Source organism: Paramacrobiotus metropolitanus, unplaced genomic scaffold, assembly GCF_019649055.1.
Source record: "Paramacrobiotus metropolitanus isolate TYO unplaced genomic scaffold, Prichtersi_v1.0 Parri_scaffold0000039, whole genome shotgun sequence".
NCBI classification, from domain to species: Eukaryota; Metazoa; Tardigrada; class Eutardigrada; order Parachela; family Macrobiotidae; genus Paramacrobiotus; species Paramacrobiotus metropolitanus.
This window is the reverse complement of record NW_026570259.1, coordinates 435,314-462,652: the sequence shown is the minus strand read 5'-3', so window position 1 is coordinate 462,652 and position 27,339 is coordinate 435,314. Positions and strand designations below refer to the sequence as shown.

Genomic DNA, 27,339 nt, shown 5'->3' with positions numbered 1-27,339 from the left:
CTTGGAAGAAAAGGGAAACTGTTCTTGCGTAAATCGGGATCCCGAACCTAATCCAAGAGCAGATAACTTACACTAATAATGCTAGGTCCATACTTCAGTTGTAAGAAAAAGTTGTACAACAAATCGTAGTCTTAAAATGGGAACTACGACTGCAACAATCGTAGTCGTAGTTTCCAGGACGTTGTAGCAATGTTGTTCAATTTTTACTTTCTGCAACACTTCCCGGCCATACTTCAACCGCAACAAAAATTTAAGCCGACCCAGCAGAGATACGATTGGCGGAGATAATCCCGCTTTTTACATTTATTAACAAGCGGAAGCAACATTTTTATTTATTACAAAGGACACTCCAAAAGTGAGTTTCTCCATTATGTATCTCCCGACATAAACGCCTTTAGCTCTTATGAACCATATTTTAAGAAACGTCCTTCATTAACGAACCAAAGTAAAATATAACTCTACCTGACTACAATCAAATGGAGAAGAACTGCCGAGAAAACTGTCAAAGGTTTTACGCACTATGCCACGTGTTTTACGTATACCCAGACAGTTTTTATTAATCTTCTTAACTTTTTTCTTTTCCTTTTCCCAGTTCTTCATTGAATCCTTCATTAACGAACCAAAGTAAAATATAACTCTACCTGACTACAATCAAATGGAGAAGAACTGCCGAGAAAACTGTCAAAGGTTATACGCACTATGCCACGTGTTTTACGTATACCCAGACAGTTTTTATTAATCTTCTTAACTTTTTTCTTTTCCTTTTCCCAGTTCTTCATTGAATCTTTTGATTCTTATTTCCCTAGTTAGTTTACATAATTACTTATACAACAAAAAATATATCGCATGTTTATTACTTCACATGGCAGCGAGGCAAAATAGGGAAACTTAGTTTTGGAGCCTCCTTTGTAATATCACACGAAAATGTACAGAAGTACAGCATACCAATCATGGTCGCTATCATACCCAAAAAACCAGTCCAAGATATACCCAGACTTATGCAGTTGCTATAGGGTCGCAGGATATCGAGTTTTCTAAAAATTTGTCGGTACAGTTATATAATACAGAGTAAGAAACATGTATTTGATGTTACTAAACAGTTTGAACTTTGAAGTATTGTGCAGTACAATGCAGTTTCTGGTTATGGTAATCAGTTCATAGGTGACATCATAATGATAACAAGTAATTTATGAGTATTATTGTTTTAAATAAGTATGCATGTAGAGCTGCACACATATACACATATGGTAATTCTGACAAAACTGCCCATTGGCCAGTTTACTACGATTGTTGTAGAAAGGAAGAAAAGCCCCTCCCTCCTACAACATCAATCTACAACAAATTTTTCGTCGCGCAACTTTTTTTCTGTAACTTTCGCGTCCATACTGTCGAGAATTACAACAAAAATTGCTACAACAAAAGTGGCTCGCGTACATACTTTTTCTACGATTGTTGCAAGATTTCTATTGTTTTCCGAATTACAACTGAAGTATGGACCTAGCATAAAAATATGTATTTGGTTACAACCGTTACACTAAAGTGCTGATTTACACCTGTTACACATCTAAATGCATGCTTTTACACTAAAATGCTTGGGTAAAAAATTGCGGGTTATTGGTTGACCTGTCTTAAAAAATAAAACAGTGGGTCAGAGATGACCTTTTCATGGATTTTTAAAAGAATCTCAATATGTAAATTCACGCTGAAAAGCGGAAAACTTCAAGCAGAAAAACGTTGTTTACTTCTCGAAATATTACGAGGAAGATCGACAAAATTAAGGAGGAAAATCGATGAAAATTAATGAATGGTATTCGTAAAAATATCTGTGTAAGAATGTAATATTTGAATGTATTGGTGGAGGGAGATGCAAGAAGGGGAAAGTTACTTTTGGAACGCCCTTCGTAACGAGTCCATATATGCTGCGCGTGCGGATAAACACGGGCGTACGGATAAACACGGGATAAACACGGGCGTGGCTGCGTGCACGACTGTCCAGTGTCCACTCGGATGTTGGCTGTTCACGGAGGTTGTTACCGTTCTCGGGTGCTGGATCGCACAATGTGTTAAAATCTTTAGATCAAAATACGAGTATAAAGATTCAGTCGGTGGATTCAGTGGTTAGTCGCACGGCTTTAGAGCGCAGCTGGCACCGGTCTGACTTCCGTCTTTGACGAGATTTTTATTTCACCAGTACTCGTTACTTCAGTAAATTCAGAATTTCATATTTAAATTTAAATGGTAAACCAGCAGTGTTCTCCAGTCGCAGGCGCCCGCCCTTCTTATTCTTAGATGGGTTCCGATTGCAAGGTGCTGTACGAGCTCGTATTCATTATGGCTTCCTAAATTATAATAATGCAAATGACATTGTAATGTTGTATGATGATACTTTTGTTAGCTGCAGACGGTGGCGCTTTTTTTATATTGTATTATGTGCCACGTCGCGGCAAGTCGTCCATCTGCAGTTTGCTTAATGGATCGTATGCTCTATAGGTTAGTAGGTTGTTATGCGGTTGTAAGCTTGTAAGTTCAAACTCGCGGGGTATAGCTTAAATGAAAGAGGAAACAATTCTAAGATTTTTGGTTTACACTGTGTGTACAGCCAGTGCAGGCGCATTTGATGAATTAAATATTAAATGTCAAAAAGGTCTCAAAATGTAAAACTATTAGCACAACGGACGCGCAGTCTGGACCTGCTGTTGCGCTGACTTTGTATGCTGACTTAATTTCCTTTGAAAAAGTTCTAAAAACCTCACTACGCAATTATTAATGAAAACGGATACACTAAAAAATCCCAAAATCTTTTGCTCTTTCTTTAGAGCTATACCATGTTGATCTGACAGCACGAAGAAGTGCAGTCTGTCATAGCAGTCTATGGAGCCTGCGATTACTACAGACTACTGCGCTAACGAGCCGCCTGCCCTCCTGCGACGTCACCGTTGACGCTCTTACGCCTTCTCTTAGTTCCGCCGTGGAACAGCCAATAAATAACACCTTAAAAATATTGCAGCCAATCTTGGCACTGGGAGTCGGCTTGTCAAAAACCTGAATTATGCCATGAGCGTACAGTATTTCATCCAGGGCAACAAATATTCTGGATTATTCTTTATGAGAAGAGATCGGTTTCGTAACCTTTTGACCTTAACCTTAACCTTTTTGTAACCTTTTGTAACTTCTTGATTATCACTATGCTGAAGATTGTATTTTTTGTAGTTATTATTTTCGCATCAGTGTATTTTGCAAAATCGGATGATGGCGATAGGAAGGAAATGAACGTGGATCCCATCCAGCTAAACTGTTCATACGACACCAAAAACTCTTGGACCAATACTTCCGGCAATCCTGACAGATATTTTACTGCGCTTGTGGTTGTAGCATCACTTCTTGTATGCTCCATGATTATCAATGTCATTTTGGGAATACAAGTAGCCAAAAAAAGTAAGTAAAAAGGAAAAAGTAAATAATAACGTAGTAAAATGCACTTACGTAATATCATATTTTCTGCGCCTCCATCGGTACTTCGAGATTTCTGGACAATGGTTACTTTTTCACATACATTTTAAACAATTGGTCATTGGCAGACAATTGACAGGGATTACGGCAGCCAAGCTCTGTTCCCTTTCTCTGCTCTTTCATCCATGATCAGCTTTGTATTTAGGTACAGCAGTGTTAACATGAATAGCAGTTTAGAACTGCGATCAGCATTCATTTGCAATACGTCACACGGGGAAGCCGCGCGGTAACCAATTGTTCGGAAAGTACAGTATGACTCTGTATGAGGGATCATATTTTGTTAACAAAGCCGAAATTAATTTGAAGCAGTAGGGTCTGTTATTACCGTGATAATCATGAATGAAATAAAGATCCGTTTCCTGTTAACTTATTATCCTGATGAGTGCGGCTGTTTAATTTAGGATTGTAAAAATCCATGGGTTTATCTGATAAGGAATGATATATATCCGTTATTGTGTAGAATCTGCACCCAGCAATTCTGTGGACGAACCACGACGAGGCCCAGCTCTTCAGAGTTTTCTGTCAAAAAACAATCCAGAAAGAGAAGAGGAAACAGCATTTCACCGATGATAGCCTGTACCAGGTAGTTTTAATAAACCTCGATTCCACATGTTTTCTGTTCACCGATTTGATTAACACTGCGAAACTAGCCAGTGGATTTGTATTTATTTACCCAGTATTTAGCTATTTATTTGTTTGAACAGGGCAATTTTTTATTTACTCATGTTGTGAATGCCATGAACTTCTCGCGCTACAATAAATTTGTAATGGGAAAATGTATCGGGAAATTGCATAAGATAGTATGTTTCCTGCGGTAGGCATCGAAGCACCCGGGCCGGACGCCTCGCTTGGTCACCGAACTCGGATCGAGAGATGATCGATCGATACGACAGGAAGCAGGCGCGATACAAGCGATGGAGAATTTACTGATGAGCGAATACAAAAAACAATCCAACAGTCACAAAAGAAACATTACGTTATAAATTTAACAAGCAGCGGAAACCGGCGGCCGAATTACAGAGAATATTTCATCTAAATTAGCCGAGGCTGGTGTCGTTCCCAGGATGGATGCCGCGTTTCCACGTTGGATCTCGATGTTGAACCTCTGGCGCAGATATTCCGTTGCACGTAAAAAAAAGCGATGGAGTATCCGCGTCAGCGTATCCGCATGAAAGTCTGACGCGGGAACGCGTCCTCTGTCATGCATGGGAACAGCACCAGCACCGGCTAATTTACATACAACAATGTTCTTCGTGATGAGGCCGCCTATTTCCGTTGCTGGCTGAGACTGTGTAGTTATTGGAAGCTGCGTATTTTATTGATTACTTGTTGCTGTTTCCAGTGATTTGTATAAGTTGCAGGCAGAAGCACTTAATAATAATTATGAATGCTCTTGAGTTAAGTTAGACACAATCAGCGCTTCAGAATGACTAAATTTATATGTTAAAAGTCGACCAACAGGTTCCAACAGAACCGTAAATAAAACAAGAAAGCCGCGGAATGTGTACCTGAAGTAGATATAATGGAAACCTGGAATAAATCACATGACGGCTCTTATTAATAAAACGGCACTGTGAACGGAACACTATCATTTCGGAAACCATTATTAAAACAAAAGAAAACATAATAAAAAATCAGAAAACAAAAAATAAGAAAACATAAAAAAACAAAAGAATACAAGAAGGCATGAGAAATAAGGAAACCATACCCGGTTCTATTCGAGAAAAAAGCGCCCATGTCTTCTTCATCCAAAAGATGTCCTTTGGATGGGTGTTTTTTGAGTTTCAAAAAGCCATAATATAGTTCCGTAGACCAAGTATTTTAGACGTGAAAATGTACATAAAAAGGGGCTCCATAAGTATACTAAAACATGCCGTTCTAAGACGGCGTGTTGCGCTCCGACGATGTCTAAAGCACGTCAAAAAATTGCTTGCCGTAGAAACAGGGATAAGAAATAAGAAAACATCAGCATAACATAAAATAAAATGGAAAACATAAAAAAACATCGATTAAGATTGAATGGACACCCCTGAACGGCAAAACTCAATACTAATATATAGTATCAAGTAATAAAGAAGACAAAGAAAAGGTCTCGGGAAATTGCACCTAATCACACTAATTATACCTTCACAGGATGTCGTAGTGTGAATAATCAATCGATCGACAAAACTTGCGTCTTGAACAGGATGACAAACGATTATTTGTCACGTACTGCCCGCTTTTTTGGTGTTTACAAGGTAATCTCCGTAATTAAATCTGCCCGATGGCTTCGCGCAAATTATCTGGTAAACATCAAAAAAGAAGGCTGTACGTGACGGATAATTGTGTATCCTGTTTGAATAATTACTTCCAGGGAGATTTCCAGTTTTCTATGGATCACGTCACGTCTGATGCCCGTGGAACCAGTGAGTACTGCATACAGCGGAGAGCAAAAAGTCCTGATAAATATCCGATTTTACCATTAATATGCGGTTAATTACTGCTATTGTACTTACAGGATATACTACCCGGTGTTTACCCGACAGCTTTGTCACAATCTATCTGTATACGTAGCGGAAGACATAGTCGTTCCGCAGAAAGGGAAACAAGAATGCGCAGTAATGGCATACCGATTACCGAATAGGGAGATCCAGTAGCGCCGTATGTCTGCGGAAATTAAGATAAATTTTTCTCAACTTTACATATGTATGTAGCCCAGAAGCCTATTGAACCGGAAGCTTCTGGCTTAATTACTAACCTGCATGGGAAAGAAGGCGCGCTCGGATACAAGCGAGGTACGAGAGACTGAGTACCTGCACCAGCGAATGAATTGATATCAGTTATCAATGTCACAGACACAAAACTTGTGTGATACTGATAACCGATGTCTAGTGCCACCTGGGGCAAATAGTAATTTTTTGTGCCTTGTTTGTACTTCTGTCTCCAGGTACAGTGCATAATTCTCGATATGACTAACGGTTTAGTACTGTGGAACAAAACGTCAGTAAGCGGAGCGTAAACAATGTGAAATCATTCATTTTTCAACTAACTGTCAAAAATATACACTTTTAATATTTCGTGTACCCGGGTGGATAAAGACATAGGTCATAATGAGATTCTGCGTCAAAATATTTCACCAATAGGCATCTGATACCGTAGAAGCTTCGGGAATGATGAAAATATTACGGGTACTAATCAACAATTTGTAATTGACCTTTAAGTTTGGATGCATCCAGAGTACGAACCTACAAACGTAAGAAAACCGTTAGTTTTGTATGAAACATGCGGTGTAAACCAGGCCAGAATAACTGGAGAAAGTTCAAGCTACTATGTACCGGCCAAAACTTATAATTTACGCCTTTATACGGAAATACAGGTAGGGCACGTTCGGGAAAAAATAATAATAGTAAAATTTTATTCGTAGCAGTGTAAAGTTTAGCAATATATATTGTGTAAGATGAAAGGTAACACGAATACCTTGTATACTCGTTTCGTCAAAATTAACTCTTGTTCTTGCTAAAGTGCTTTGTTAACTCTGTTCGGTGCTCGAACTGTTAAATGTTATAACAGCAGAACCGCATGTAGTTGTCATAGTTGACCAGAAACTTTCCGGTGAAACTTAAGTTTTATTTTTGGTGATTCAGCGGGAATGCGTAATTGTTCAGTGATGTTTGACACTAATAAATAATTACAGTCATATAGATATGAAATTATATAAAGACAGTCAAGTAACAGAAGCCATACGCAGCTTTAATTTAATGGTGCTGTTCCACCCATCAATCTGGTCACGCATACAGCCACAAGGCTCACAACTACAAGCGTATTTATTATGCTGATTTATAAAAGCTGTTACAGTAACCGAAGTACTGCTGCCTTGACGATGGTTATTTAACATTCCTTTTGTGTCTCCAGATCGATTACACCAATATCTAATAATTATTATAGTTGAATCGATCACGGTTCATTTTGTTGAAGGCGTACATCATTCTAGGAGACGCACGGAATCCCTCACCGAATTGGTGGCTCTCCATACCACGGAATGGCATCATTCCGGACTCCATTGAATTTGGCCCGAACTCGCCACGACCGTGATGACCACCACGACCACCTGGTCCTCCGCGTCCTCCACGGCGACGTAGCAGGTGTATCAGAAAACGGATGATTCTTTTGCACTTTCGTTCCTTACCACCACGTCCACCGCCGTGATGTCCACGCCCACCGCGGCGTCCTCGTTCTCCACGTCCACCACGGCCGTGCTCCAGTTCGTCATCACCACCCTCTCGGCCACGGCGTCCGAAATTCTCTTCCTCATCATCATCGTCGTCATCATCATTCTTGGGTCCGAACGGTTCGTCATCCTGCTCATCGTCATCGTCTCCGCCTCGACGGCGCGGTCCAGGTGGCTTACGCTGATCATCATCGTCATCATCTTCATCACGGCCGCGAGGACCAAATGGGAAATGCGGACGTCTTCTATCACCATCATCACCATGGCGCTCATGGGGTCCGAACGGGAACGGTGGCTTCCGGCCACCATCGTCTTCCTCATCGCGACCGTGAGGTCCGAAGGGGAAATGCGGTCGTCGGCGATCTTCGTCATCGTCATCTTCGTCATGACCATGTGGTCCAAAGGGGCGAGGTCGTCGACGGTCATGGTCATCGCCTCCCCGCGGTCGATGGGGTCCGAACGGGAACGGTGGTCTCCGGTCATCATCGTCATCGCGGCGTCCTGGGCCAAAAGGGAATGATGGACGATTGCGTCCATGAGGTCCGAATGGGAAGTGCGGGCGGCGCTCTTCATCATCATCCTCGCGTCCGTGACCCGGTCCGAAAGGGAAACGGGGTCGGTCTTCCTCATCATCATCATCGTCGTCCCGACGGTGTGGTCGGAAGGGTTTGCGATCGTCATCGTCGTCATCATCTTCACCGCGACGCGATCCCATCATGCCGCCATGCTGCTTCATCATGTTCATCATCATCATATGGCGCATCCAGGGATACATCATCATTTTTCCATATCCGCCCATTCCATGGTCCATCCCGCCGCCCATCATTCCGTGATGCATTCCGGACATACCCCAGCCGTGTTCCGCTGGCTTACCGCTACCGTACATGGGCACATCATTGTCCGACGGCTTCTGCATGTACACATTGAGGACGGGTGTACCGGCACTGGAAATTTGTCGCTGCAACTGCAGGGCCACGGGAGCAGGCTGCAACGGCGGTGTGGATTGAGGCGTTACATTGTTGTCTACCAAACGTTTAGCCAGACCTACCAGAGTTTGCAACAGTTGGGGAATGGTCGGCGTCGATGGGACAGAATCAGTCTGGTCGGCGTCGGCGCCGTCCTGGGTCACCGGGACATTGTTGGTCATGGGCGGCGATGGCTGTGGCGGACCCTGTTGCGCGGCTAAACCGGCAACGAGGCCGCAGAATATAACAAATTTAATTGCAGCCATGTTGGCTAATGTTTTCTTTCGATTTTCGAGTGAAAACTAAGCTGCTGGCTGCTAGTGCAATGCCGGGTGTTTTATATATACGCAACATATCTCGGTTGTGACTTCGACGTCAAGCGTTTCTTTATGTTCATAAAGCAGTAACGCTTTGCTTATTGACAATATTAAGAAATTTTTGCTGTTATCAGCGTAAATTATTGTTTCGTGAAGGTTTCTTTCCTGGATTTCAAGGTTGGCCGTTGAAAACACGGCGTTCTGCCGGGTGGAATGTAAACTTTGTATTCGGCGTAAACGACTGGGCACTGACAATGGCGGTGCGGCAGTGAGAAAACATTGACATGTTGACTTAGCAGAAAACACGTTCCTCGGCCTGTATGGCCAGATGTGCAGTTTCATCGCGTGAGGGAAACGCTGCTACGCAGGCGCGAACGGGTGGATGGATCGGATTACAAGAAATTATGGGAAGGAGGCTTGTTAAGTCTTTTCAGGTGTTTCTGCCAGATCATTGTGGTGTTGCTCTTTTTCGGTGCCGATTGACGGCGCTGTTGTCTTTTTTTCTAACAGCATCATCAATTTTCGTGTCATGAAGTATGGCTTTTCCGGTGATCCGTCGTTTTGTTCACTGTCTTCCACTACACGCAAATAAGCACAACATTACCAACTTTTATCAAGAAAAACTGCTGAGGAAATTTTGTGAATGATATTCCATGCTCGGACGCATGCTATTGTTCTCTCAAAAATCAACTTACAAAAACAAAGAAATATTGTGTCCACGGCCATTTCGTACACTTGTAGGAACTGTGTTTCAATAAAATACGTTCCAACAACCACTGCCTGAAATCAAGAGAGTTGACTAAATTTCAAGTTTCGTCCACTCTCGGTGACGATTTTTTTTATGTTATCACAAATCCCTTTTGTAGATACCGTAATGTACAGTATGCCATTTGTTACTCGTATTTACACTAATTTTTAAGCTACCCTCATACCATTGTATGTTTAAGCCGATTACCGTATACTTGTCCAGTGGAAGAAATTACAAAATTAATATTTCTCGCTTAGTATTAATGTTATGTACGGTACACAAATTTTCACTTTCCATTACTCGTACATTGTGGCATTATTATTGTTATAATTTTTTGGAAACTTTGACTTTTGCCTATACCGTCGAAATATGGCTAACTCGCAAAGAAAGCACAAAATGTCACATACAGAGTACATTGTAGTCTCTGTATACGTAATAAACGGAAATCAGCAGCTTTCAGCCTTTGGATTGATTTACATACCGCAACTGGAATAGCGACATAGCGTATTTCCGGAACATCTAATCCAAACACGGATATACGCTGCTGGATGTAGTAGTACGAAGCTGCACCTATAAGTTTGAAACCGGTTTTGCTAGCGATTATAATGCTGTTTACAGAAACACAGAGTGATATATATTTATGTTTTAATTATATTCCGACGTGTTCCAGTCCGAAGTCCTGAGCCAATGCTGTCATGCCTCAAAACACTGCTTACCACCATAAACGGATAAATTTAAAAAAATATCAAGCATTACAAAAACTATACGTATACGAATAACATCTTGGTGAACGCAAACCGCCAAGAGATAATTAATGTATAGTTTTGGTTTTAACAAATTCTTGGTGCATATGTACCTAGTAATCCAGCAATGACGGCCTTTCCAAGTAACAATATGAAAGCTGTTATACTGTCCAGCGCCACAAATCTGCCGAAAAAATGGAAAATTTGCAGTCCTGCATTTAACAATTTTTCTTTCCGTTAAGTATTTTTACGAATAATACTCGTATCTTTACATGGTGATATCAACTTCATATTTAATGCTCCGTGCATGTAAATCTCTACCTCTATGCATGAATCTTGCTTTAGTGCAACAAACTCTCTCATTAATGTCCTTACCTCAGAATATTTCGCATCAGTAGGAAGTAAGCCTCCTCTGCCGAGAACAAAAAACTTTTTCCATAAATAGCAATCTGCCAATCACCCCAGTCATTACGTCATGCTCAAAATCAAAACCTAAAGGTAGTCTTTTATTAAAATTCCACCGTACCACTATGTACGCATTTCGATTGATGAATCTGAGAAACTTCTCCAGGCACCATAGACAACACAAACAGCACCTAGATTAGTAGATAACAGCAATATTATAATGCAAAATAATTTGATGTGCAGTGATAGGGAATTATTATACTCTTAGATTTCAGAACTTCTAATGCGGCATTCAGTGCAACTCACTTTAAAAGGGCACCGGTCTGATTCCCGCTAAAGGCTTTGATGTTTTTGTGCATGCTGTTGATCAGTCCACGCACGATTCGTATGACTGTCACAAGCAGAGCGCCGAACGCAGCTGACCCGAGATGAAATCTGGAAGGAAATGGTACATCCACGTACAGAGTACATGCTTCCAGGAAGAAAACCTATTTCTTAAAAACCATACTGCCGCAAACCAACCTACAAGTTCGCCACAGGGATGTTGTAATCATGCCTGTCGGTAAGCGGCTCTTGTCCCACGTCCAGTAATAAATGGCAAAGATTCCGGCCAGCGTCATATCCGAGGCAGCTCCAATGAAGAAGATCGTCCAAAGCATAGTGAATAAGTTGCCCACTTCGTAAGCGCGGAGGCCGCTACAGAGGATGCACCGAACCATTTTCAAGTACGGTAGAATTTATCTCCATGTGAGTAGGCTTAGTAGTTTGTATACTTCTTACGCCGGAGGATAATACGATGTAAACCTGCACTTTGCGGTGGAATTTGGATAAGTGGTCTCAAAATTCTGCCCAAAAAAGCGATTGATAATAACCATGCGTTTTGTAGGCACATAAAAGGGGGTGAATTTACGTACATTTGGATCACAAGTATCATTTTCACGAAGACCGTCGACATGTGCCTCATCCGAAACAATGATACGCCCTTCCAGGACGTACGATGAAATCAAGTACCTGTGTAGAAAAGAGATGTCAAAAGCGAGGTCAAAATCAAGGGCATGGTTTTTTGGTCTGCATACAAGCCTATGGCGACACCCCATGCCAACGTAGCAGCCTCCAAAATACATGGAAAGAGCGGAAAAAGCAGCGCTGATTTGATGGAACTAACTGCTCTGCAAAGCATACAAAAAAACTGCAGTTGCCAGTTCTTATTTTCGTTGCAGATTTATGTGCGATCTCACTTTGAGCCTTCCTCTAGCAGCGATATCGCAATTTTGATCCTTTGGCGAAGGTGAAGGATGACCAATACAATTACAGCCAATACAATACACACAACCGAACCTACAAAAAGACCTCAGTTAGGCACGTTTGCTGTAACTTTTACCGATGTGTACCCAGCGCCAACCAGAAGTCCTGTTTGGTCGCGTAAGTTGATAGATCCAAAGTGAATACCAGTCGGCCATCCGTTCCACCGACGGCCTTCAGCGTTTCCGCCATGTGAAAGCAATAATAGGCGACTAATAAAAATTATAACATGTATACACTGAGACGGCTTATTTATGTACGCCGAAGCTGTCGTACAATAGGACAACATTGACAAAAATCCGACAATCGCCAACCACACCAGCCAGCTGGCCATCCATTTCATCCCCAGAATCCAAATATACGCTAAAATTCCCGCCAGCAAATAGCATCTGCAGAATTCGTTGGATTTAACGAAAAGTTACACAAGTTCACGTTTTGATCCACTTTAACAAACTGTAGCACTCACACTAGAATAAGCCACCAAATGTTTTTAATGTCGTCAATAGCGTCTGCGAGGAAGAGTTGTGCTTCTCCAACTGTCGCCAACCATTTACTGCCGTTAAAAGCATCCTGATGAGTCACGGTTTCGTTCCTTGCATTGCTTGTAGTGACTAAATTATCCTCCTCAAATATTTTGAATAGACTTCCGTTCTGCAGTCTTCCCAAACCGGGCAAACAGCGTCCTCCCACCGATCCACTGGGAAAATAATACGATGCACACTGTTGCGCAGAAATTGCAGATGTTAATTCCTGCAACATAATTTTGCGATATTCCTTCTTCTGCACACAGTGGCAAAGAAAGTCTCGTCAAAGTTTTCGTACCGTCACGTACACGAAAGTTCTGGATCTGGCTGACATTGATACTTTCAGAACAGATCAGCCGTGCTGTGTCAATCTTACTGGGTGATGCAGCAAATTCCATCCAGGAAAATACTGATGTCGGACATGACTCTACGCATTTCTACTAAAAAAGCAAGTGAATTTATTTTCAGCTGGGTGAAGTGAGATATCAAATTTAAAGGGTTACCGTTTCCGTCAAGCAGCCAGTAATGAGGACGGTGGCGCTCATACATTGTGTCAAATCGAAGTAAAACAAATACGGCTTCCCCCTACAAAAGGTCACGATGGCGACCCTACTGAGGCTGACGGTAAGTGTTCCAAAGTCTACTGTAACATATTGTGTAAGATATATAATATGATTCATACTGCGCCAGATCTTTCCCACAGATTTGTCCGCGGCTGTCGGTCGGATACATGATCCGTTCAATGACGCCGTACTGAAGTGCTGAAAAACCGCTTAGCGTCCATTAACTTACGTACGTACAGTATATCTATGCGCATTCTGCGTTGCAAAAACTGCGTCGGCAAACGTACCAAACACGGAAATATATATCCAAAAGCCAATAAATAGCACAAACACAATCAAACACAGGACGTCAGTGCACTGCCTGTAAGATTACAAACAAAACTTCATTAGAATACAGCGAATTAATAGTGAACTGCTTGACATCGCGTACCGCACCTGTGGTTTACCGGTCCTCGAAAATCCGGATCAAAGGTGCGAGATTCACCTAAATCAATGCTGGTTACTATCAATGTATCGAAAAATTTTGAGCACCGTTTGAACATTACAGTTTTTTGGGATTTAAAGTTTGGAAGAGTTAGATATTACCACGAGTAGTGTTCTGGCTCATTTGCAAACTCCATCTGGAAGCGTGTATTTTACGTTACTCTTCAAGTGCGGTTTCAAATACCTAGACTGCGCGCAACAACCTCCTGCTTGGAGTTGACGACTGGTAATTGAGAAATTAGCTCGGCAACTTTGGTTTTCTCCGCCTGCAGTGAATCTTTAAACGAATGTTTGTGTACTTCAACAGCGGGGATTTCCAGGACATTTTCAGCGTCTTCAAAGTCGTCTTCAGAACCTCGAAATCTGCTGTTGAGCTGTCCGGACTCCAAATCCTGACTACCACTTGCTATGACAAAAGCTCAGGTCATTCGAATTTGATTTGTATTTTTAAAACGGCATATTTATATGGGCTCAAAATTAGTACATAGCAGGGAAATGAATAATTCAACTGATGGTCGAGTATTTCCGTTCTCACCATTGAAATTAGTGCTTTCCTCTGTGTTCTCCGGGAAATTAATAGACATCGCATGTATTCGAAGGTTAGGACGTTTGATTTGAAATTTTGATCATTTTCAAAGATATTCACTAAAAGTATCGCAATTCGTACGAAAAACAGCTATGCAACTACTACTAGCAAAATACACATTTTTAACGATTACTATACTAAACCTTTCAAAAGTTATGAGAAAATTGAGAATCAAGAATACACATGCGAGAGGTCACGCTCGAGGTTTGACGACGTAAGTTTTTTCAAACTATTTAGTATAATCGGGATTTCTTCTGTATATGCATTTTGTCCAAATCTTATCGGATGAATTATAGAAGCATTGTATTCTGCCCTATTGTTGTTGTTGTTGTTGCATAAACACACAGCGTAGTCCTTTCAGCGTAGGCTCTATATGAGCAGCCTTTTAGGTTGTTAGTATTATTATGGTTGCCAATCTACAAAGTGTCTCGCACCGATTAAAATTTTTCCTGTTATGTTGTACAATCATAACAGAACTCACCACTCACCAATCGGGACGAGACCATTCATTTGTTTCCCCCTGTCTCCAGTAGATAGACTGAATTGTACTCGTAGCTTGTAAATTACTCGTGTTTTAAAAGTTCAGAAAACCCAACACGATATTTTCTGCGCATTCGAATATTTAAAATTACCACTTACAGATTTACAAGAAGGCCTGGATGCTATGCATAATAACACTTCCACTGATTGTATTTCTGCAATTGTTTATTGACGAAATGGCTCAGGTACAAACGGCGATTTATGTAACAGCAAACAATTGGAAATAAATTTTTCGTTAGCACTGTACATAAAACAAAATTGCTACAGCCACTGACATCAGCGTTGTTACTTTTGAATTAGATAAAATGGTGCTGTAATTGCACAGCTCTGTCTTGCATCCACAATAATCTATCTGCGCGACAGAAGTTTTCACGGTGTTGCATCTGTCATCAGCCTGACCGTTATTAGGTGAGCAGCTCCTTTGTATCTGTTCTGATGTAAAATTATAAACAAATGTGAAATGTAATTAATGTGAAATTAATGTAAACTTATAAACAAATTGATAAAATGGTCAACTATGCAGTAATAACGAAGTACCTATGCAGATTGCAAACTCGATCTTTTAAAAGGTTGTTGCGCAATAAAGATGGCTTACTGTTTCCGTTAATGGTCGTGGTGACCTTTGCACAATGATTGTTTGGTCCAGTACAATCCAGTGGAGTCACTGCAGTATTATCAAAGGGATCGGAACAACTAGCACCAACACAGTGGTAGCACTTTATTGCATGAGCTAAAAACACCGAAAATTTCAACTATTACGTACGATTTCAACACAATCAACGTTAGTAGCATGGACCAGCTGCATGGAGATAAGAATGCAGATGTATGGTGAACCGAGCAGCATAATTTGCATTCCCGTCACGCGTAATATTATGATGTTTTTTTATTGTCTCCAGCGCGCTCTGATAAAAATAGTCAAAGCGAAATAAACTGTACCCAGCTGTTAAACTGCCTGCTACTGTTTGTGTTGAATACGTACTATAGTTATGCACTGACAATAATTACGAACATAATACAATATGTAGATTTAATCATCTGCATCCGGTGCTCTATTATCATCGTATTTACATATCGTTTAAGTACTGTACTTAAGTTAAATAATTATGATACACATCCACAAAAAGTTAATGTTCTCGAACACATTGTGCACTAATTTACGAGTACTTGTACGCGGCTGAAACAATTTTGCACAACATTATTAAACAGAAACGAAACGAACGATTTATTATGAATATTGTGAGCCGATTCTATCTCGGCTCTTGGTCGCACAGTATATCTTGTCTGTGCGACCAAATTTGTCGCCACGAACTTCAATAAAGTTAAGTTAACCAGTAAGAGCAGGCAACCACCAGTGACACCACCACACCAGTAGAATAAAAAAAGCACTACAAATAGTATCCAAATATGAGTGTAAAACTTACTACCAGATAAGTTAGTAATGGTACACGTCATTCAGATTTTACGGTAAAACTCTGCAAACAAAATATTCATTCTGCAACCACTACAATGCATTTACAATAAATCACTTTGGTATTATTTTCTTTATTTATGCTCGTACGTATACCCACCGGGTTGATAACAAATACAGGATAGCAACGTAAAGAATGAAGCTCGAAATACCACAGTCTCACTGTACAGGCTCATGGATGGATCAAAGGTAGAAAATACAATTATGCAAAGCAAAAAAATGGTTTTATTTAATCGGTTCGGACTGCAATTCGCAGGATATTTAATACGGCAAGGCTCAAGTGTTTAGTATGACAGCTAATAAAAAGCAATAAAAACGTTCAGTAAAGGATTAAAGTTTATCAACATTCACATGTACACGTACTTCAGAACTTAGTTATCAATCTTTGTTACAAAATATTGACAAGTTTGATATCACAAAGCTTAAAACAAAACAGTGCAATGGACAGAAAGCACAGGTGGAAAGGGTGAGTTAGTATTTCCATACACACTGGAAGCGCAGTATTTCAGCGGTGAGTTACCAGGGCGATTTTGCCATAGAATGTCTAAGAAAAGAAAACGTTGGCTAGAATTACATCATGTGTACCTATCACTTTGCCAACTGGCGTAGGTACTTTCTGATAGCAAGAACAAAAATACGGACAGCATTATAAATACCACAAGTAAAAAGCGGATCATGGGGATCATGTTGGCTAGTCTTTAGCGTTCGCTTTCTCGTAATACGAAAACATGGATTAAATACTATATGCGCATTAATTCGTCTGGATCAGAGATCCTCTTAAGTTCATTGTTATTGTTTTTCATCACAGTACATTTACTTCGTAGGAACGTTACGTATTAAAATAAAATGGACGCTTGCAGTTAAACTGGACCGCCGAAGCATCGTCATGTCGATGCGAAAATTTCTCATGATCAGCTCTAATGTCCATCAGTAATGAAAAACCGTTGAGACGACCGAGAAACAGCGCACCGGTGCCTCCCACCGAAGAAGCTCCTCCCCGGCGCGCCAAAGCTGACAGTGCTCCTGCAGCGGCTGCGGTGAATTTTACTGAAGACACACCGCCAGATCAGCCACCAAAAGCAGCGTCATTCGCCGCTGACGAAGAAAACGCCACATGTGCGATCACCAACAAGCTTATCACAACCAACAAAGTCCCGTCGGTAATATTGCCGGAAGAAATTCCCTTCGCCCGCTTAATCTTACGCCGTGACCGGTCGACACATTTTTTCGACATCGGCCGCGCCGTTCTGAGTATGCATCTGAACGAGCGTGCTTGCGACTGCGCGGTGGTGTGCGGAAGGAAACGCCACTTGGCCCACCGCGTGGCACTAGCGGCACATTCCAGTTATTTTAAAAGTCTTCTGTACTCCACGGGAGACCAGCTACCAGTGGACGTACCAGCCGACGGTGTGCAACCGCGAGCCATGGACGACATTCTGACGTACATTTACTCGGGCGACATCAACATCAACTTTGTCACCGCGATGGATGTCATGGCCTCGGCTCAGATACTGCAAATGAAAGGCTTGGCGGAGAGGACGTGTGATTTTGTTGATCTTATCCTGTCAAGTGAGAATCTCATGACAACCCTGGAGGTTGGTACGTAAACAAAATTACTGTAATTTCAATTATCGTTTGATCGGGATTTCACCAATCCTGTCAAGGTGCTCGTAAAATTAACTTGAACACCTTTTCAGCTGGCCGAGCGTTCTGGTGCAGAATCGTTGTATGCCGAAGCGTATAAGAGATTGGCGCTTAATTTCTACTCGCAAACGAAAATGACGGTTTTTCTTCTCTGGGACGTGGACAAAGTTTGCCGTCTGCTTGGTGACGATAATATTATTATCGAGGTGAGTAGCAGTTTTTCTGACGACACAGCGCATCAGTGAAAACGGTTGTGCTAGACAGAGATGCACATATTCATTGCCGCGATGCGCTGGATGAATTATCGCCGTTCGGAACGGAAAGTCCATTTCAAGCGCTTAATGGAATGTGTCAGATGGGTATACATGACCACCGAGGAGGTACTGAAATGCGTCGATATGGAGCAAGAACTCGTGCGCAGTAACGATGTCCGCCCGGTGCTGATCGATGCAACTTGGTAATGTTGACTCGTTTTTATCGTTTGCGATTGGACAGAACAAATTACGTTCCGGTTTGTAGGTACACAACCTTGAAATCCTATGATGTCACGTGGAGAGACTATCCCATACCGTTGCCTCGAGTCAGGTTTCTGCGGCACGAAGATCCACAAACCGTTGTCAACCGAATTCGGGTTTCCTTGGCCAGCAATCGCCATCCGTCTTTCGATACTTTGTGGCCAACACGAGAAGCAAAAGTAACAAGCTTCGCATCCAAGTAGAATTTCCAGTTACAATTTTTATGGTTGTAGCATCGACCCGGCTCTGGACGGTCGAAGATGCGGAGTTTACCTTCTCCGGGACCACACGGCAACCGGTTTTCGAATGGTACGCTGACATCAAAAACCACAAAATCCCACCGCGTCTACAGAAGCGAGAGTGGTGATTTCGTGATGGAAAGCGCGTATGCAGAGGCTCCTCGGCGCTCCTCTGTCCGGCGTGGAATATTTCAGCGGGGAGAGAGGTCCATCAAAGCGCCATTATCACCACCGGGTACGCGACCGGCTTCTCCTCCTCGAAATATACCACGAAGAAATGTTAGTCGCTCTCACCGTGCAACTCACGATGGGATCGCTGGTCGCAAATCGCCTGGTATACTGCAGGTAGCGAAAGTCAAGCTACAGCAAATTCGTCATAGCGCTCCGACTGTTCCTCCTCGACCTTATAAAAATCGGTAGCTTTTTGGGCTTTTTATTACAAATACGAAATACTTTGGTAGGCGTTGTCGCCACACATTTTATTATCATGTTTGCGAGTATTGCCGGCAACAAGAACGTTGCTTTTATTTTAACTTTGATGCGTTAATACATATTTTGGTGCTGTTTTTGAGTGTGTCTTTTATTAAAAGCAGAAAGATCTGGCGGCTAACACAATTTACTTTCGTAGTAGATATGAAATATATTTTACACTGCAAAGCGTAATCTGCGAACGTCGTCGTCGGCAAAATTAATCTTCACAACGTACTGGAGACAACCTACTTATATTCACTGTGCACTGTTAGTATAAAGCGGTTGCGTTAAAAGTTTACACGCTTCTTTATGCTTGCTCCAATGCTTTACTTGACATTCACGACGACAATACCACTCGGCTTTACAGCTTGAGCATTTTCTGGATGCCGCATAGCCGCACCATGCACATTTTGCTGGCTCAGGAAGGATCGGATCCATAGACTCCGTACTGTAAATTTCTGACATTCTGTAACATAAAATACCTTCTGTCTGTGGGAAATGTAATGCCTTACCTTACTTCCAGTTAAAATAATAGCTTAACACAACAAATGTTGAATTCTGGGATCTACGAAAGATGTTCTAAAAGGTTTGCAAAAAAATTTGTTGCCCCTACCTCGCAGCAACCATTTTCAATAGCCGATGGTCATTACATGTCACATTCACGTGACACTGCGCTAGGTGATCCCAGCGATCCTTATAAGCTGAAAATAAAGCTTCTCTCACAACTGGCGCCTATAAAATATTTGGATTAGCATCGACCGGCATGGTTTACCACTAAGTTTTGGATTTAAGAACGCATACTTGCTCAATAATTAATCCTTTTTTAGGCATAGGTGTCTCCATAAATACCAGCATGTCTAAGCATCGTTGAACGTCGACTAATCCGGGGATCTGATCTAACAACACTTCAGTCAATAGTGGTCGGACTTTTAGCAGACGGTTCTTTCGGTGCTCGTTCAGGTAATATTTTCCACGGAATTCCGATCCTAATATGCACTGGTGCAGAGCCATCCACATTTGACCTTCCGTCTGCGTCAAGCAGATGCGGTCGTCTGGAGCGATAGGCTTCCACTCGCCATCGATAAATTTATGCATCTGATCACCATCCATAATTTTCCAAGGGTTGCGTTCGATTAAGTCAGCGAGAAAAACAGGCACATCATGATGATCACAGATCCGGCAGACAGCACTCAGTGTAATGGATGGAGCATGTTGAATTAAATGACAAAGAATACCAAGTGATTTGGCTGAAAGTATCATTTCAATATCCAGCCGCTGCTGGAGTAACTGATGATGGGCATCGTCAGGTGTGTCCGATTTTTTTGAGATCCTGGATTTCTGTTGCTGGAAGTGTTTATCAGATCTCCTGCCGCAAGAAGAGTAAGTATCTGTATAGGAAAAGTTAACCCGACCACAAGGAATCATTCCGTGCGTGAAAAATAAGGCATGCCTAGAAGACGGTTTCTAGAAAATTCACCCTGTGATCATTTTAACAATATTTGCGTGGCAAACGTCAACAAGGTCAGTCGCTCTTTCATCAAGATTTTCGCAGAATGTTGAGCGGAACGTGAGTGATTCCAGCAAACTGGCAATGGTGACCATGCTGTACATCTGGAAATAAGTTCTTCTACAATAACCGTTATCTAAAAATAAAGCCAAGAATACGAAAACCAGTAGATATAAATAAGGCTGTCTGCTGAACGGAAGTGTTACACCACGGGCGTCAATATATACTATACAAAAATTATGGGCTTACGTCTTACCACCATGTAAGTAGGGAAACTTTGAGCATTTTTTGACTGAACGAGATGTGCTACGATTGGAAAAACGCATTCTTTCCACAAATCGTGTAGAACTAGAAGTTCTACCAACAAGGGTGCCTAAATCACGGCATCAATTTTGAATACGCACTCCACTAAAACTTTTTTCTACTTTATAGTGTGCAAAACATGACTCATACCTTGTCGAAGAAAATGAATTTTTCTTGAACCGATTCTTCTGCTTGGATTCTTGCTTCAACAAGGGCCTGCATATTTAACTTCTCCAAGATTTCATGCTGATTAAACCACCTATCAATATTAGTATTTGTCATCTAACAATTATAGAAGAAAATAATGCAGCACCTAAAGCTATTTAAAGCAGAGCCCAACAAACGTAGCGGGAAGACCATAGACCACAGTTATTTATGCACAATGCACATGCTGCAATAGGTTTCAGCACTACTAGTGACTCTCAAAAATCATACCAAATAATTAACGATAGTAAGCCATTTGTGCGATGGCTGTTCCAAATTACTGTAATTACAAATATTTACTTCAGGGTTCCGATATCCTCCATCGAAAGCGAACACAGCGATTCAACATAATTTTCTATTTCATGAAGCGACAGAAAACTTTCTCTGATTTCAGATTGATGCATGACGGGAAAATAATCCGAGAAGTATTTACGACGACTTTAGGAGAAAATGATCTGCAAAGTATTCACAATACACAACTGCTCGGTTTTGTAGTCTTACTCGCCATAAACTTAACAACATTCTTTAAGCGAGAGCATCTCAAAACATTCTAAACGCTGCACTAACCACAAGGTGCTGTAAGTCACGGAATTATACTGACGCAAAATTAATGCTTTTCGGGTAAGATTAGTCTAGCTTGTGTAGGCTGATAATATTGTGACGTCAGTTTACACAATTACGAAGTGAATTCATTAAACAGCTGCAGTATAGAACGGTTGCAAATCAAGGAAGTTCTAAAATTTGAAATTAGGCAGTTAAGCCGACAACATTCTTAGGCTCCCATAAATAATTTGCGTTTTCTTTGTAAAATTATACACCGTGGTAGCAGCGCTCGTAAGCCTCTGGCCCACAGTTTATAACCCCTTGGGACTTTTTGCTACTGTAAGTAAGAATGGCGTTGTTTCATTTTAAAGTTACCGAATTGTTTTAGTTTGGTGTAGCTATGGTTACTGCACCGTACCAGAAGCGGTGGCGGAGGATAAGTTGACCTTTCCACACTGCCATTTCAAAAAACGATCTCTGATGACCTTTAAAGGACAAAAAATGCAGGGAATAGTTTTGCAACGCAGAACAATGCCAAGTAAAGTCTCGTGGGAATACCAACAGCAATGCAGATCTCTTTCTGCGTGTCCGTATGCCACTGATTCATTGGAATATCAAGCAAGACTTATACTAGATCGAGTGGAAACCACACAATTTAATTTTGGAAACCTCTGTAGGATCGTAAGTTTATATAAATTACCTTTTAATTCAGAAATTTCAATTGCAGAGTTACTTCTTAATTAGTCTTTGACAGCAATTTCGACTGCTAAAACTTAGTAGCAAACTCAAACTGAGACAATTATTTACTGCGTTTTTACTTTTATGATAAAACTCAGTCTATCCGCTGCAGTAATTTAGACATCACCAAAAAGCCATAAGGCACATTTTAAGAGCAGTATAAAGGTCATTAGCAGAACCAGAAGTTTGGTAATCTGTATAAAGTATCGCATGTTTGTTTCTTTGACTCAGCTGGGAAAGCTTATTTGTTTCGACACTTTAGATGAATTTCCTCAGCACAACAGTGACAATGGCTTTTGATGGAACGATAGCATTGCCACATAAAAGTTAAAGACAATTATTTTGAAAAATATTTATACATATTTCTCGCAAAGTAATAGCGAAGCTGTTTTTTGCTTAACTTCGTGGTTTGTTTATAGTATGCGTCCTATTCGCGGAGAATCGGTGAAATTAGGGATGGCGGCGACGAGCTTTCCCGTGCCTTCTCCCAGTTTACTGAAGTCCAGTCATGCTGCTGCCCACAAACTAAAAAAGCCATAACGGAATTCGCACATGCGCTGGCCACTGTACAAGATTACGAGCAAGCTAGGATCAGTCGGATTGAAGCAAAGGTCATATCTGGTGCGATTTAGCTGGTGTGTTAGACAATTTCTTTACTTTCTGTCCTCATCACTGTCTTTGGTATCTTGCAGGGTTCGCAAAATATGGATTTCTTTGTCATACAATCAAGGATGAAGTGCAAAAGGGCCTGCATATTCGAGAGCGGGAGCAACGACAAACTGAGCAGTATCTGCGACTTCAGTCGGACATCTCCCTCAGCGAGCCGAGGCGACAACAGAAACTGGAAAGCGCTAATATGGCAGCGAATGATAGCAAACGGGCACAAGAACTGCTGCAGCGACGTTCGGATAAATTTGAACAACAAAAGCTAGAAGATATGCGCCGGGTATTGCTCAACTTTTGTGAGATTGAGATTGCTTATCATGCCAGAGTGATAGAGTTGTACAGCCATGCGTACAATGAACTGTTGGATGTCGATATCGACATGGATCTAGACACTTTCCGCATGGAGCTGCAAATCGGTCCAAATTACATGACAGCTTGCGAAACCATTGACGAACTGAAGGCAAACTTCCAGAAAGAAGGCATTGCCGATGGAATCCCAGTAAGCTCTACCCATAGCATGAAGAAGCCAGAAGACGAAATATTCTCGGATTCAAATATTTCGGCTGAGCCGCTTGACGGAGACGATATTGTGAAATGTATCCGCGGGAAGGAGAACCAAACTGCTAGATGTGTAGCATTTTTCGGCGAACCCGAGGAAGAGTTTTCCGACGGACCGAGTAATATGGCTTTGGTTGGCAGCAATTTCGAAGAACGTCAGGTTTCTTCACGGACATCTGTCCATCCCGGCTCAGGTTCAACTTTGCTGCACTCAAAACTAAGCTCTTCACAGTCGCTATTGGAACAACTGGCGACCAAAGATAGCCACAGGTCATACAAGAGTATGCGTAAGAAGGTATCCAGCAGAAGCTTACCGTCGAGTGGGCGTAAACCAGAAGATCGCAGGGACATCGCTACTGGCATGAGCAAAACCGAGAAGTTACTGCAACAAATTTCAACGAGAAATTTGGCGCAGCTGCATCCGAGTTCGGCTGCTTCTTTGAGAAAACAGCCATCCAGACCGCAGCTTCAGCAGCAGCAGAGTTCATCTCAATGGTATCCGTCGGAAGTGTCCAATGGGCCGCGAACCAACCTCAGTAAAACCAAGAGCGACATGAGCAGCACTTATAAAATTGCGCCTAATACTACAGCCTCGGTGACGACTTCGAAGATCGCGGATGCAACACCGAGTAGACCGACTGACGTGCGAGAAATTGCAAATATCCGGAAGGAAGATGATAACGAGCAAGATCTTAAGGCAAACAGCGATGACGGGACGTCGACTGCGCCACAAGTGAACGTCTCAGTAAACCGTAATGATAAACCGCTGGTTTCTGATCTAGCACATCGTCTGTCTGTTAAGTCGAGCAAGCAGTTATCGGAAGTGGTCACGGATAAATCTGCATAGACTGCAAAATGCAAGACTTAGGGTTAGTAACCGTTTATTTTTTGCATTTGACTTTGTCATCCTGTTTCCGTCAGTGCTGCAGTTAATGCTTGAACATCAAACTTAGTTTACATTCAAGCATTTGGAGTAAACATCTACAAGAGATTGATAGAATTAAAAAGTAGAATAAAACATCAAAATCGTAAGCCGCATTAGATATATTGTGCTGGAAAATCTTTAGCCACTTTTTTCGCATACACATTCGATATCCATTCAGCGTACACCGGTAAGCATAACCGAGCGTTGTAGAAGCAAAACGAGTACTTCAGCAACCTAAAACCTTAAGTAATTGCAGTGCGCTCAACCAACCAAGTACGTAAAAACTCGGCGAGTTATTCAGTAAATCTCGTAGCAACTAGCGAAGTATTCGAGGTATTCATCATCACACCGTTGTTATCAAACTTCTAGGAATAAGTTATATTAGCTTTACAAAATCGAAGGAGCACTCAGTAGTAATCGTGTCAGGATTACCCTTTTTTTGCTTCAGTTCTTGCAAAGTTTTCGTTGAACCACCGGATATTTTGCAATGTTTCGTTAAAAACAAGTCCCTAAAGTTGCTAATCTTTTGCTAATCTGATCTAACTTTGCTTCCTACTCGTGTTTTCGTAATTGTTTGCTCAGCTCTTCTAATTCTGAATGGGGAGTCTCAATGCGTAAAGTGAGAGAACAAATAAAGTATGAAGAAAATTATCCTGCAGCGAAACAAAGTACTAGCACAAGAAGACCCTTCGTATTTTTCTGCGTTTGCCAGTAAAAGCGTTGATGGTCTTATTGGCTTATGCCCTTTTGATGGCCTCTATCCAAAGCATCCGGTAAGAATCATTGATCATTTTCGAATTCATCATAAAGCAGTCCGATAAGTTCTGCAATGCACAGGCTTTGACACTCTGCAAAAACCTCAGCAGTCCTTCATCCTCAACAACCGAAGAAATACCATCCAAGGAAATTGAAAGTTTATTTTTTGACTGCAAACCATCAAGTCCAGCAGAAGACACTGAATCATGCAGATCCTTGTTTAGCTCCGAGCAATCGTTATCTAAGTGCACGGAAAACAGCAGCCAGATCCCTTTGTCAAGCATTACATCGTTGTCGCCGCCTTCATCCCCTAACGAAAAACCCTTCGCTGATCAGATCAAGGCCGCTTCATCTTCAAGTAGCATAGACTGGGCTACCCACTTCAAAAGAGCAGATTTCGGTCCTGAATATGGCTTCCGACCCAGGCGAAAACTGCTGAAGTACAGCTCTCAGAAAAAGGGCTGGTCTAAACTGCGGCTAACAAAGGTCAGTCTTTTTCTACCACAAATTTACATATCACTTTTGAATCAATTTTTACGATGTCAAGCTACAAAAAGTAGCATATTAGTCTGGCGATTTGAACGTGCTTAAAAGCTTCCACACTCGCAGTTTAAATAAGATATGATTAAGATTTTGGTGTTGTCTTTATAGATGCAACAAGATAAACATATGAATGAAACGAAAGAAAAGAAGCGCCCCGGTCGTAAACCAGGAAGAAAGCCGAAAATACCGTTGCCGGAGAAGCCTGTGAAAAAACCCAGAGCCAAGGTTGATGACGCCATCAACTGCATTTGCATGTGTTGTTGGGATATTGGGCCGCAAATCGAATGTGAGCAATGCGGTAAATGGCAGCACATTATGTGCGTCGGTGTCTCTGATAACGACACGGATGGATACAAATGCCACGTATGCGATGCATCTCGAAAACTACCTCTTGCCGATTCCGAGGAAGCGTACAGAGCGTTCACCGCGTACGCGATGTCACTACCCGTTGATGGTAAAAGTAGCCTATCGCTCATTCTGGAAATTACTGATTACTCACAAAACATTCTTTGACATATCCTAGGAAACGAGGCCAGTTCATCTACAGCAGTGGAAAGTAGTAAAACGGATTCGCCAGCGCAACCTATTCCACCCGAACCGCTGCGCAAACGTGGATGGAAACGGAAGCAGGCGCCTGATAAGCATGTGGAGGAAGTGAAACTTCCTCGTACTCCTGAACAAAAGAAGAGCGAGGCCAGCGTAAAGCGGCTTCTTAAGCATCCCCGACTGTTTTCGGAACCGGAGAAAATAGAATCTCCAACAAAAATGCAGCCGCCGCTAAATTCTGTCCGAACGAGCGGAGGCCACTCTGTGGATGGAGGCGTTAAGAAATGTGCTGTTGGCAAACCCGCTTTACGAAAAAGCGATGGGCGGACTGACCGGGAAGCAGTGATAAGACACGGCTCTAGTAAACTCGATCAGTTGTTGCTAACCAAAAGAAATAAGGAAAATGACGAAAATACGAGTACTACTCAGGCAGCTGCAATACCGCCACTCAGCTGAACGTTGAGCTCTGATAAGCCGTTCTCTTGTGTAATTCATTTAGCTTGGTGGAAACAGATTGTTGGTCTATTATGCTAAAATCTAAAACAAAAAAAAACGTTAACGTTTATTATCAATAAATGAGATGGTGATTCCAGAAAGAGACAAATGCGATCAGTGATACATAAATTGGTCAAGCATCAAGGAGTAAAAGTGTGATAGTTAAACAGCCAATACGGCTAACTACCTCGTAAAGTCAGAATTGCCCTCCGATTTTTTCTTCCACCTTCAACTAGTTTTATAAAATTTTAAATAATGCTGTGACACGTAAAAATACAGTTTTTAAAACAAAAATTTAATTTGCAAGTAATTCAATTCTTATTTC

General features: G+C 41.7%; 6 protein-coding genes and 3 long non-coding RNA genes across 18 annotated transcripts; 5 read left to right on the top strand and 4 right to left on the bottom strand.

The window, feature by feature from the left end:
• The first annotated feature begins 3,172 nt into the window (after positions 1–3,172).
• Positions 3,173–5,001, top strand: LOC129590272 (uncharacterized). Of its 2 annotated transcripts, XR_008690729.1 has the most exons (4): positions 3,173–3,435; positions 3,656–3,736; positions 3,971–4,093; positions 4,329–5,001. It is a non-coding gene; the product is annotated as an uncharacterized LOC129590272 (long non-coding RNA). The 2 variants fall into 2 exon arrangements; XR_008690728.1 differs by lacking the exon at positions 3,656–3,736 and having other exon boundaries at positions 4,329–4,996.
• A 2,226-nt stretch (positions 5,002–7,227) lies between these two features.
• On the bottom strand, positions 7,228–9,009 carry LOC129590142 (sarcoplasmic reticulum histidine-rich calcium-binding protein-like). The gene is made up of 2 exons (XM_055485182.1): positions 8,766–9,009; positions 7,228–8,702 (listed from the first exon to the last, which is right to left on the bottom strand). Exons 1-2 carry the CDS (start codon positions 8,946–8,948, stop codon positions 7,419–7,421), a joined length of 1,467 nt encoding a protein of 488 aa, XP_055341157.1. The 5' UTR covers positions 8,949–9,009; the 3' UTR covers positions 7,228–7,418.
• A 7-nt stretch (positions 9,010–9,016) lies between these two features.
• Positions 9,017–14,651, bottom strand: LOC129590139 (choline transporter-like protein 2). 3 transcript variants are annotated; one of them, XM_055485176.1, is made up of 22 exons: positions 14,303–14,651; positions 13,952–14,173; positions 13,720–13,768; positions 13,572–13,645; positions 13,404–13,482; positions 13,225–13,306; positions 13,030–13,158; positions 12,664–12,947; positions 12,474–12,586; positions 12,287–12,409; positions 12,134–12,233; positions 11,972–12,064; positions 11,810–11,906; positions 11,676–11,740; positions 11,418–11,591; positions 11,202–11,330; positions 11,017–11,086; positions 10,866–10,939; positions 10,604–10,674; positions 10,229–10,317; positions 9,695–9,779; positions 9,017–9,577 (listed from the first exon to the last, which is right to left on the bottom strand). In XM_055485176.1, exons 1-22 carry the CDS (start codon positions 14,349–14,351, stop codon positions 9,420–9,422), a joined length of 2,409 nt encoding a protein of 802 aa, XP_055341151.1. In that variant the 5' UTR covers positions 14,352–14,651; the 3' UTR covers positions 9,017–9,419. The 3 variants fall into 3 exon arrangements, 2 of the variants coding, with proteins under 2 accessions (XP_055341151.1, XP_055341152.1); XM_055485177.1 differs by lacking the exon at positions 14,303–14,651 and having other exon boundaries at positions 13,715–13,768; positions 13,952–14,033; XR_008690706.1 differs by lacking the exons at positions 9,017–9,577; positions 9,695–9,779 and having other exon boundaries at positions 10,251–10,317; positions 10,866–10,902.
• A 179-nt stretch (positions 14,652–14,830) lies between these two features.
• On the top strand, positions 14,831–15,820 carry LOC129590149 (uncharacterized). Its single transcript, XR_008690709.1, has 3 exons — positions 14,831–15,078; positions 15,194–15,301; positions 15,463–15,820. It is a non-coding gene; the product is annotated as an uncharacterized LOC129590149 (long non-coding RNA).
• Positions 15,041–16,897, bottom strand: LOC129590148 (uncharacterized). The gene is made up of 3 exons (XR_008690708.1): positions 16,462–16,897; positions 15,489–15,623; positions 15,041–15,325 (listed from the first exon to the last, which is right to left on the bottom strand). It is a non-coding gene; the product is annotated as an uncharacterized LOC129590148 (long non-coding RNA).
• A 16-nt stretch (positions 16,898–16,913) lies between these two features.
• LOC129590141 (uncharacterized) lies at positions 16,914–19,361 on the top strand. Of its 2 annotated transcripts, none has more exons than XM_055485181.1 (6): positions 16,914–16,970; positions 17,186–17,956; positions 18,059–18,211; positions 18,266–18,462; positions 18,525–18,699; positions 18,754–19,361. In XM_055485181.1, the coding sequence occupies exons 2-6, from the start codon at positions 17,282–17,284 to the stop codon at positions 19,177–19,179; spliced, it is 1,626 nt and encodes a 541-aa protein (XP_055341156.1). In that variant the 5' UTR covers positions 16,914–16,970; positions 17,186–17,281; the 3' UTR covers positions 19,180–19,361. The 2 variants fall into 2 exon arrangements, with proteins under 2 accessions (XP_055341156.1, XP_055341154.1); XM_055485179.1 differs by having other exon boundaries at positions 16,928–17,022.
• Positions 19,276–22,227, bottom strand: LOC129590144 (zinc finger MYND domain-containing protein 10-like). 6 transcript variants are annotated; one of them, XM_055485186.1, is made up of 8 exons: positions 22,206–22,227; positions 21,545–21,699; positions 21,191–21,299; positions 20,994–21,110; positions 20,708–20,841; positions 20,032–20,596; positions 19,844–19,962; positions 19,280–19,696 (listed from the first exon to the last, which is right to left on the bottom strand). In XM_055485186.1, the coding sequence occupies exons 2-8, from the start codon at positions 21,646–21,648 to the stop codon at positions 19,486–19,488; spliced, it is 1,359 nt and encodes a 452-aa protein (XP_055341161.1). In that variant the 5' UTR covers positions 21,649–21,699; positions 22,206–22,227; the 3' UTR covers positions 19,280–19,485. The 6 variants fall into 6 exon arrangements, 5 of the variants coding, with proteins under 5 accessions (XP_055341163.1, XP_055341162.1, XP_055341161.1 ...); XM_055485184.1 differs by lacking the exon at positions 22,206–22,227 and adding an exon at positions 21,812–22,117; XM_055485185.1 differs by lacking the exon at positions 22,206–22,227 and adding an exon at positions 21,917–22,117.
• LOC129590140 (uncharacterized) lies at positions 21,917–24,762 on the top strand. Its single transcript, XM_055485178.1, has 4 exons — positions 21,917–22,126; positions 22,186–22,468; positions 22,945–23,146; positions 23,218–24,762. Exons 2-4 carry the CDS (start codon positions 22,268–22,270, stop codon positions 24,594–24,596), a joined length of 1,782 nt encoding a protein of 593 aa, XP_055341153.1. The 5' UTR covers positions 21,917–22,126; positions 22,186–22,267; the 3' UTR covers positions 24,597–24,762.
• A 257-nt stretch (positions 24,763–25,019) lies between these two features.
• LOC129590143 (uncharacterized) lies at positions 25,020–27,126 on the top strand. Its single transcript, XM_055485183.1, has 4 exons — positions 25,020–25,447; positions 25,512–25,916; positions 26,082–26,427; positions 26,497–27,126. Exons 1-4 carry the CDS (start codon positions 25,313–25,315, stop codon positions 26,973–26,975), a joined length of 1,365 nt encoding a protein of 454 aa, XP_055341158.1. The 5' UTR covers positions 25,020–25,312; the 3' UTR covers positions 26,976–27,126.
• The last annotated feature ends 213 nt before the right edge of the window (positions 27,127–27,339 follow it).

Excerpts from the sequence above, each read along its gene's own strand:
- LOC129590142 (XM_055485182.1), bottom strand. The coding sequence starts at position 8,948 with ATGGCTGCAATTAAATTTGTTATATTCTGCGGCCTCGTTGCCGGTTTA. Across the intron at positions 8,703-8,765 it reads CCCAACTGTTGCAAACTCTG|CCTGCTCCCGTGGCCCTGCA; the intron begins GTAGGTCTGGCT and ends CCGCCGTTGCAG.
- LOC129590143 (XM_055485183.1), top strand. The coding sequence starts at position 25,313 with ATGAAGAAAATTATCCTGCAGCGAAACAAAGTACTAGCACAAGAAGAC. Across the intron at positions 25,448-25,511 it reads GCCTCTATCCAAAGCATCCG|GCTTTGACACTCTGCAAAAA; the intron begins GTAAGAATCATT and ends TGCAATGCACAG. Across the intron at positions 25,917-26,081 it reads CTAAACTGCGGCTAACAAAG|ATGCAACAAGATAAACATAT; the intron begins GTCAGTCTTTTT and ends TTGTCTTTATAG.
- LOC129590141 (XM_055485181.1), top strand. The coding sequence starts at position 17,282 with ATGTCCATCAGTAATGAAAAACCGTTGAGACGACCGAGAAACAGCGCA. Across the intron at positions 17,957-18,058 it reads ATCTCATGACAACCCTGGAG|CTGGCCGAGCGTTCTGGTGC; the intron begins GTTGGTACGTAA and ends ACACCTTTTCAG. Across the intron at positions 18,463-18,524 it reads GTGCTGATCGATGCAACTTG|GTACACAACCTTGAAATCCT; the intron begins GTAATGTTGACT and ends TCCGGTTTGTAG.
- LOC129590144 (XM_055485186.1), bottom strand. The coding sequence starts at position 21,648 with ATGCATCAATCTGAAATCAGAGAAAGTTTTCTGTCGCTTCATGAAATA. Across the intron at positions 20,842-20,993 it reads GTTTCCCTACTTACATGGTG|ATGTACAGCATGGTCACCAT; the intron begins GTAAGACGTAAG and ends ACTTATTTCCAG. Across the intron at positions 19,697-19,843 it reads TTGAAAATGGTTGCTGCGAG|AATGTCAGAAATTTACAGTA; the intron begins GTAGGGGCAACA and ends TTTATGTTACAG.
- LOC129590139 (XM_055485176.1), bottom strand. The coding sequence starts at position 14,351 with ATGTCTATTAATTTCCCGGAGAACACAGAGGAAAGCACTAATTTCAAT. Across the intron at positions 10,940-11,016 it reads ATCGAAATGCGTACATAGTG|ATTGCTATTTATGGAAAAAG; the intron begins GTACGGTGGAAT and ends GGTGATTGGCAG. Across the intron at positions 10,675-10,865 it reads CTGATGCGAAATATTCTGAG|ATTTGTGGCGCTGGACAGTA; the intron begins GTAAGGACATTA and ends TTTTTTCGGCAG.
- LOC129590140 (XM_055485178.1), top strand. The coding sequence starts at position 22,268 with ATGACCTTTAAAGGACAAAAAATGCAGGGAATAGTTTTGCAACGCAGA. Across the intron at positions 22,469-22,944 it reads TTGGAAACCTCTGTAGGATC|TATGCGTCCTATTCGCGGAG; the intron begins GTAAGTTTATAT and ends GTTTGTTTATAG. Across the intron at positions 23,147-23,217 it reads TGAAGCAAAGGTCATATCTG|GGTTCGCAAAATATGGATTT; the intron begins GTGCGATTTAGC and ends GGTATCTTGCAG.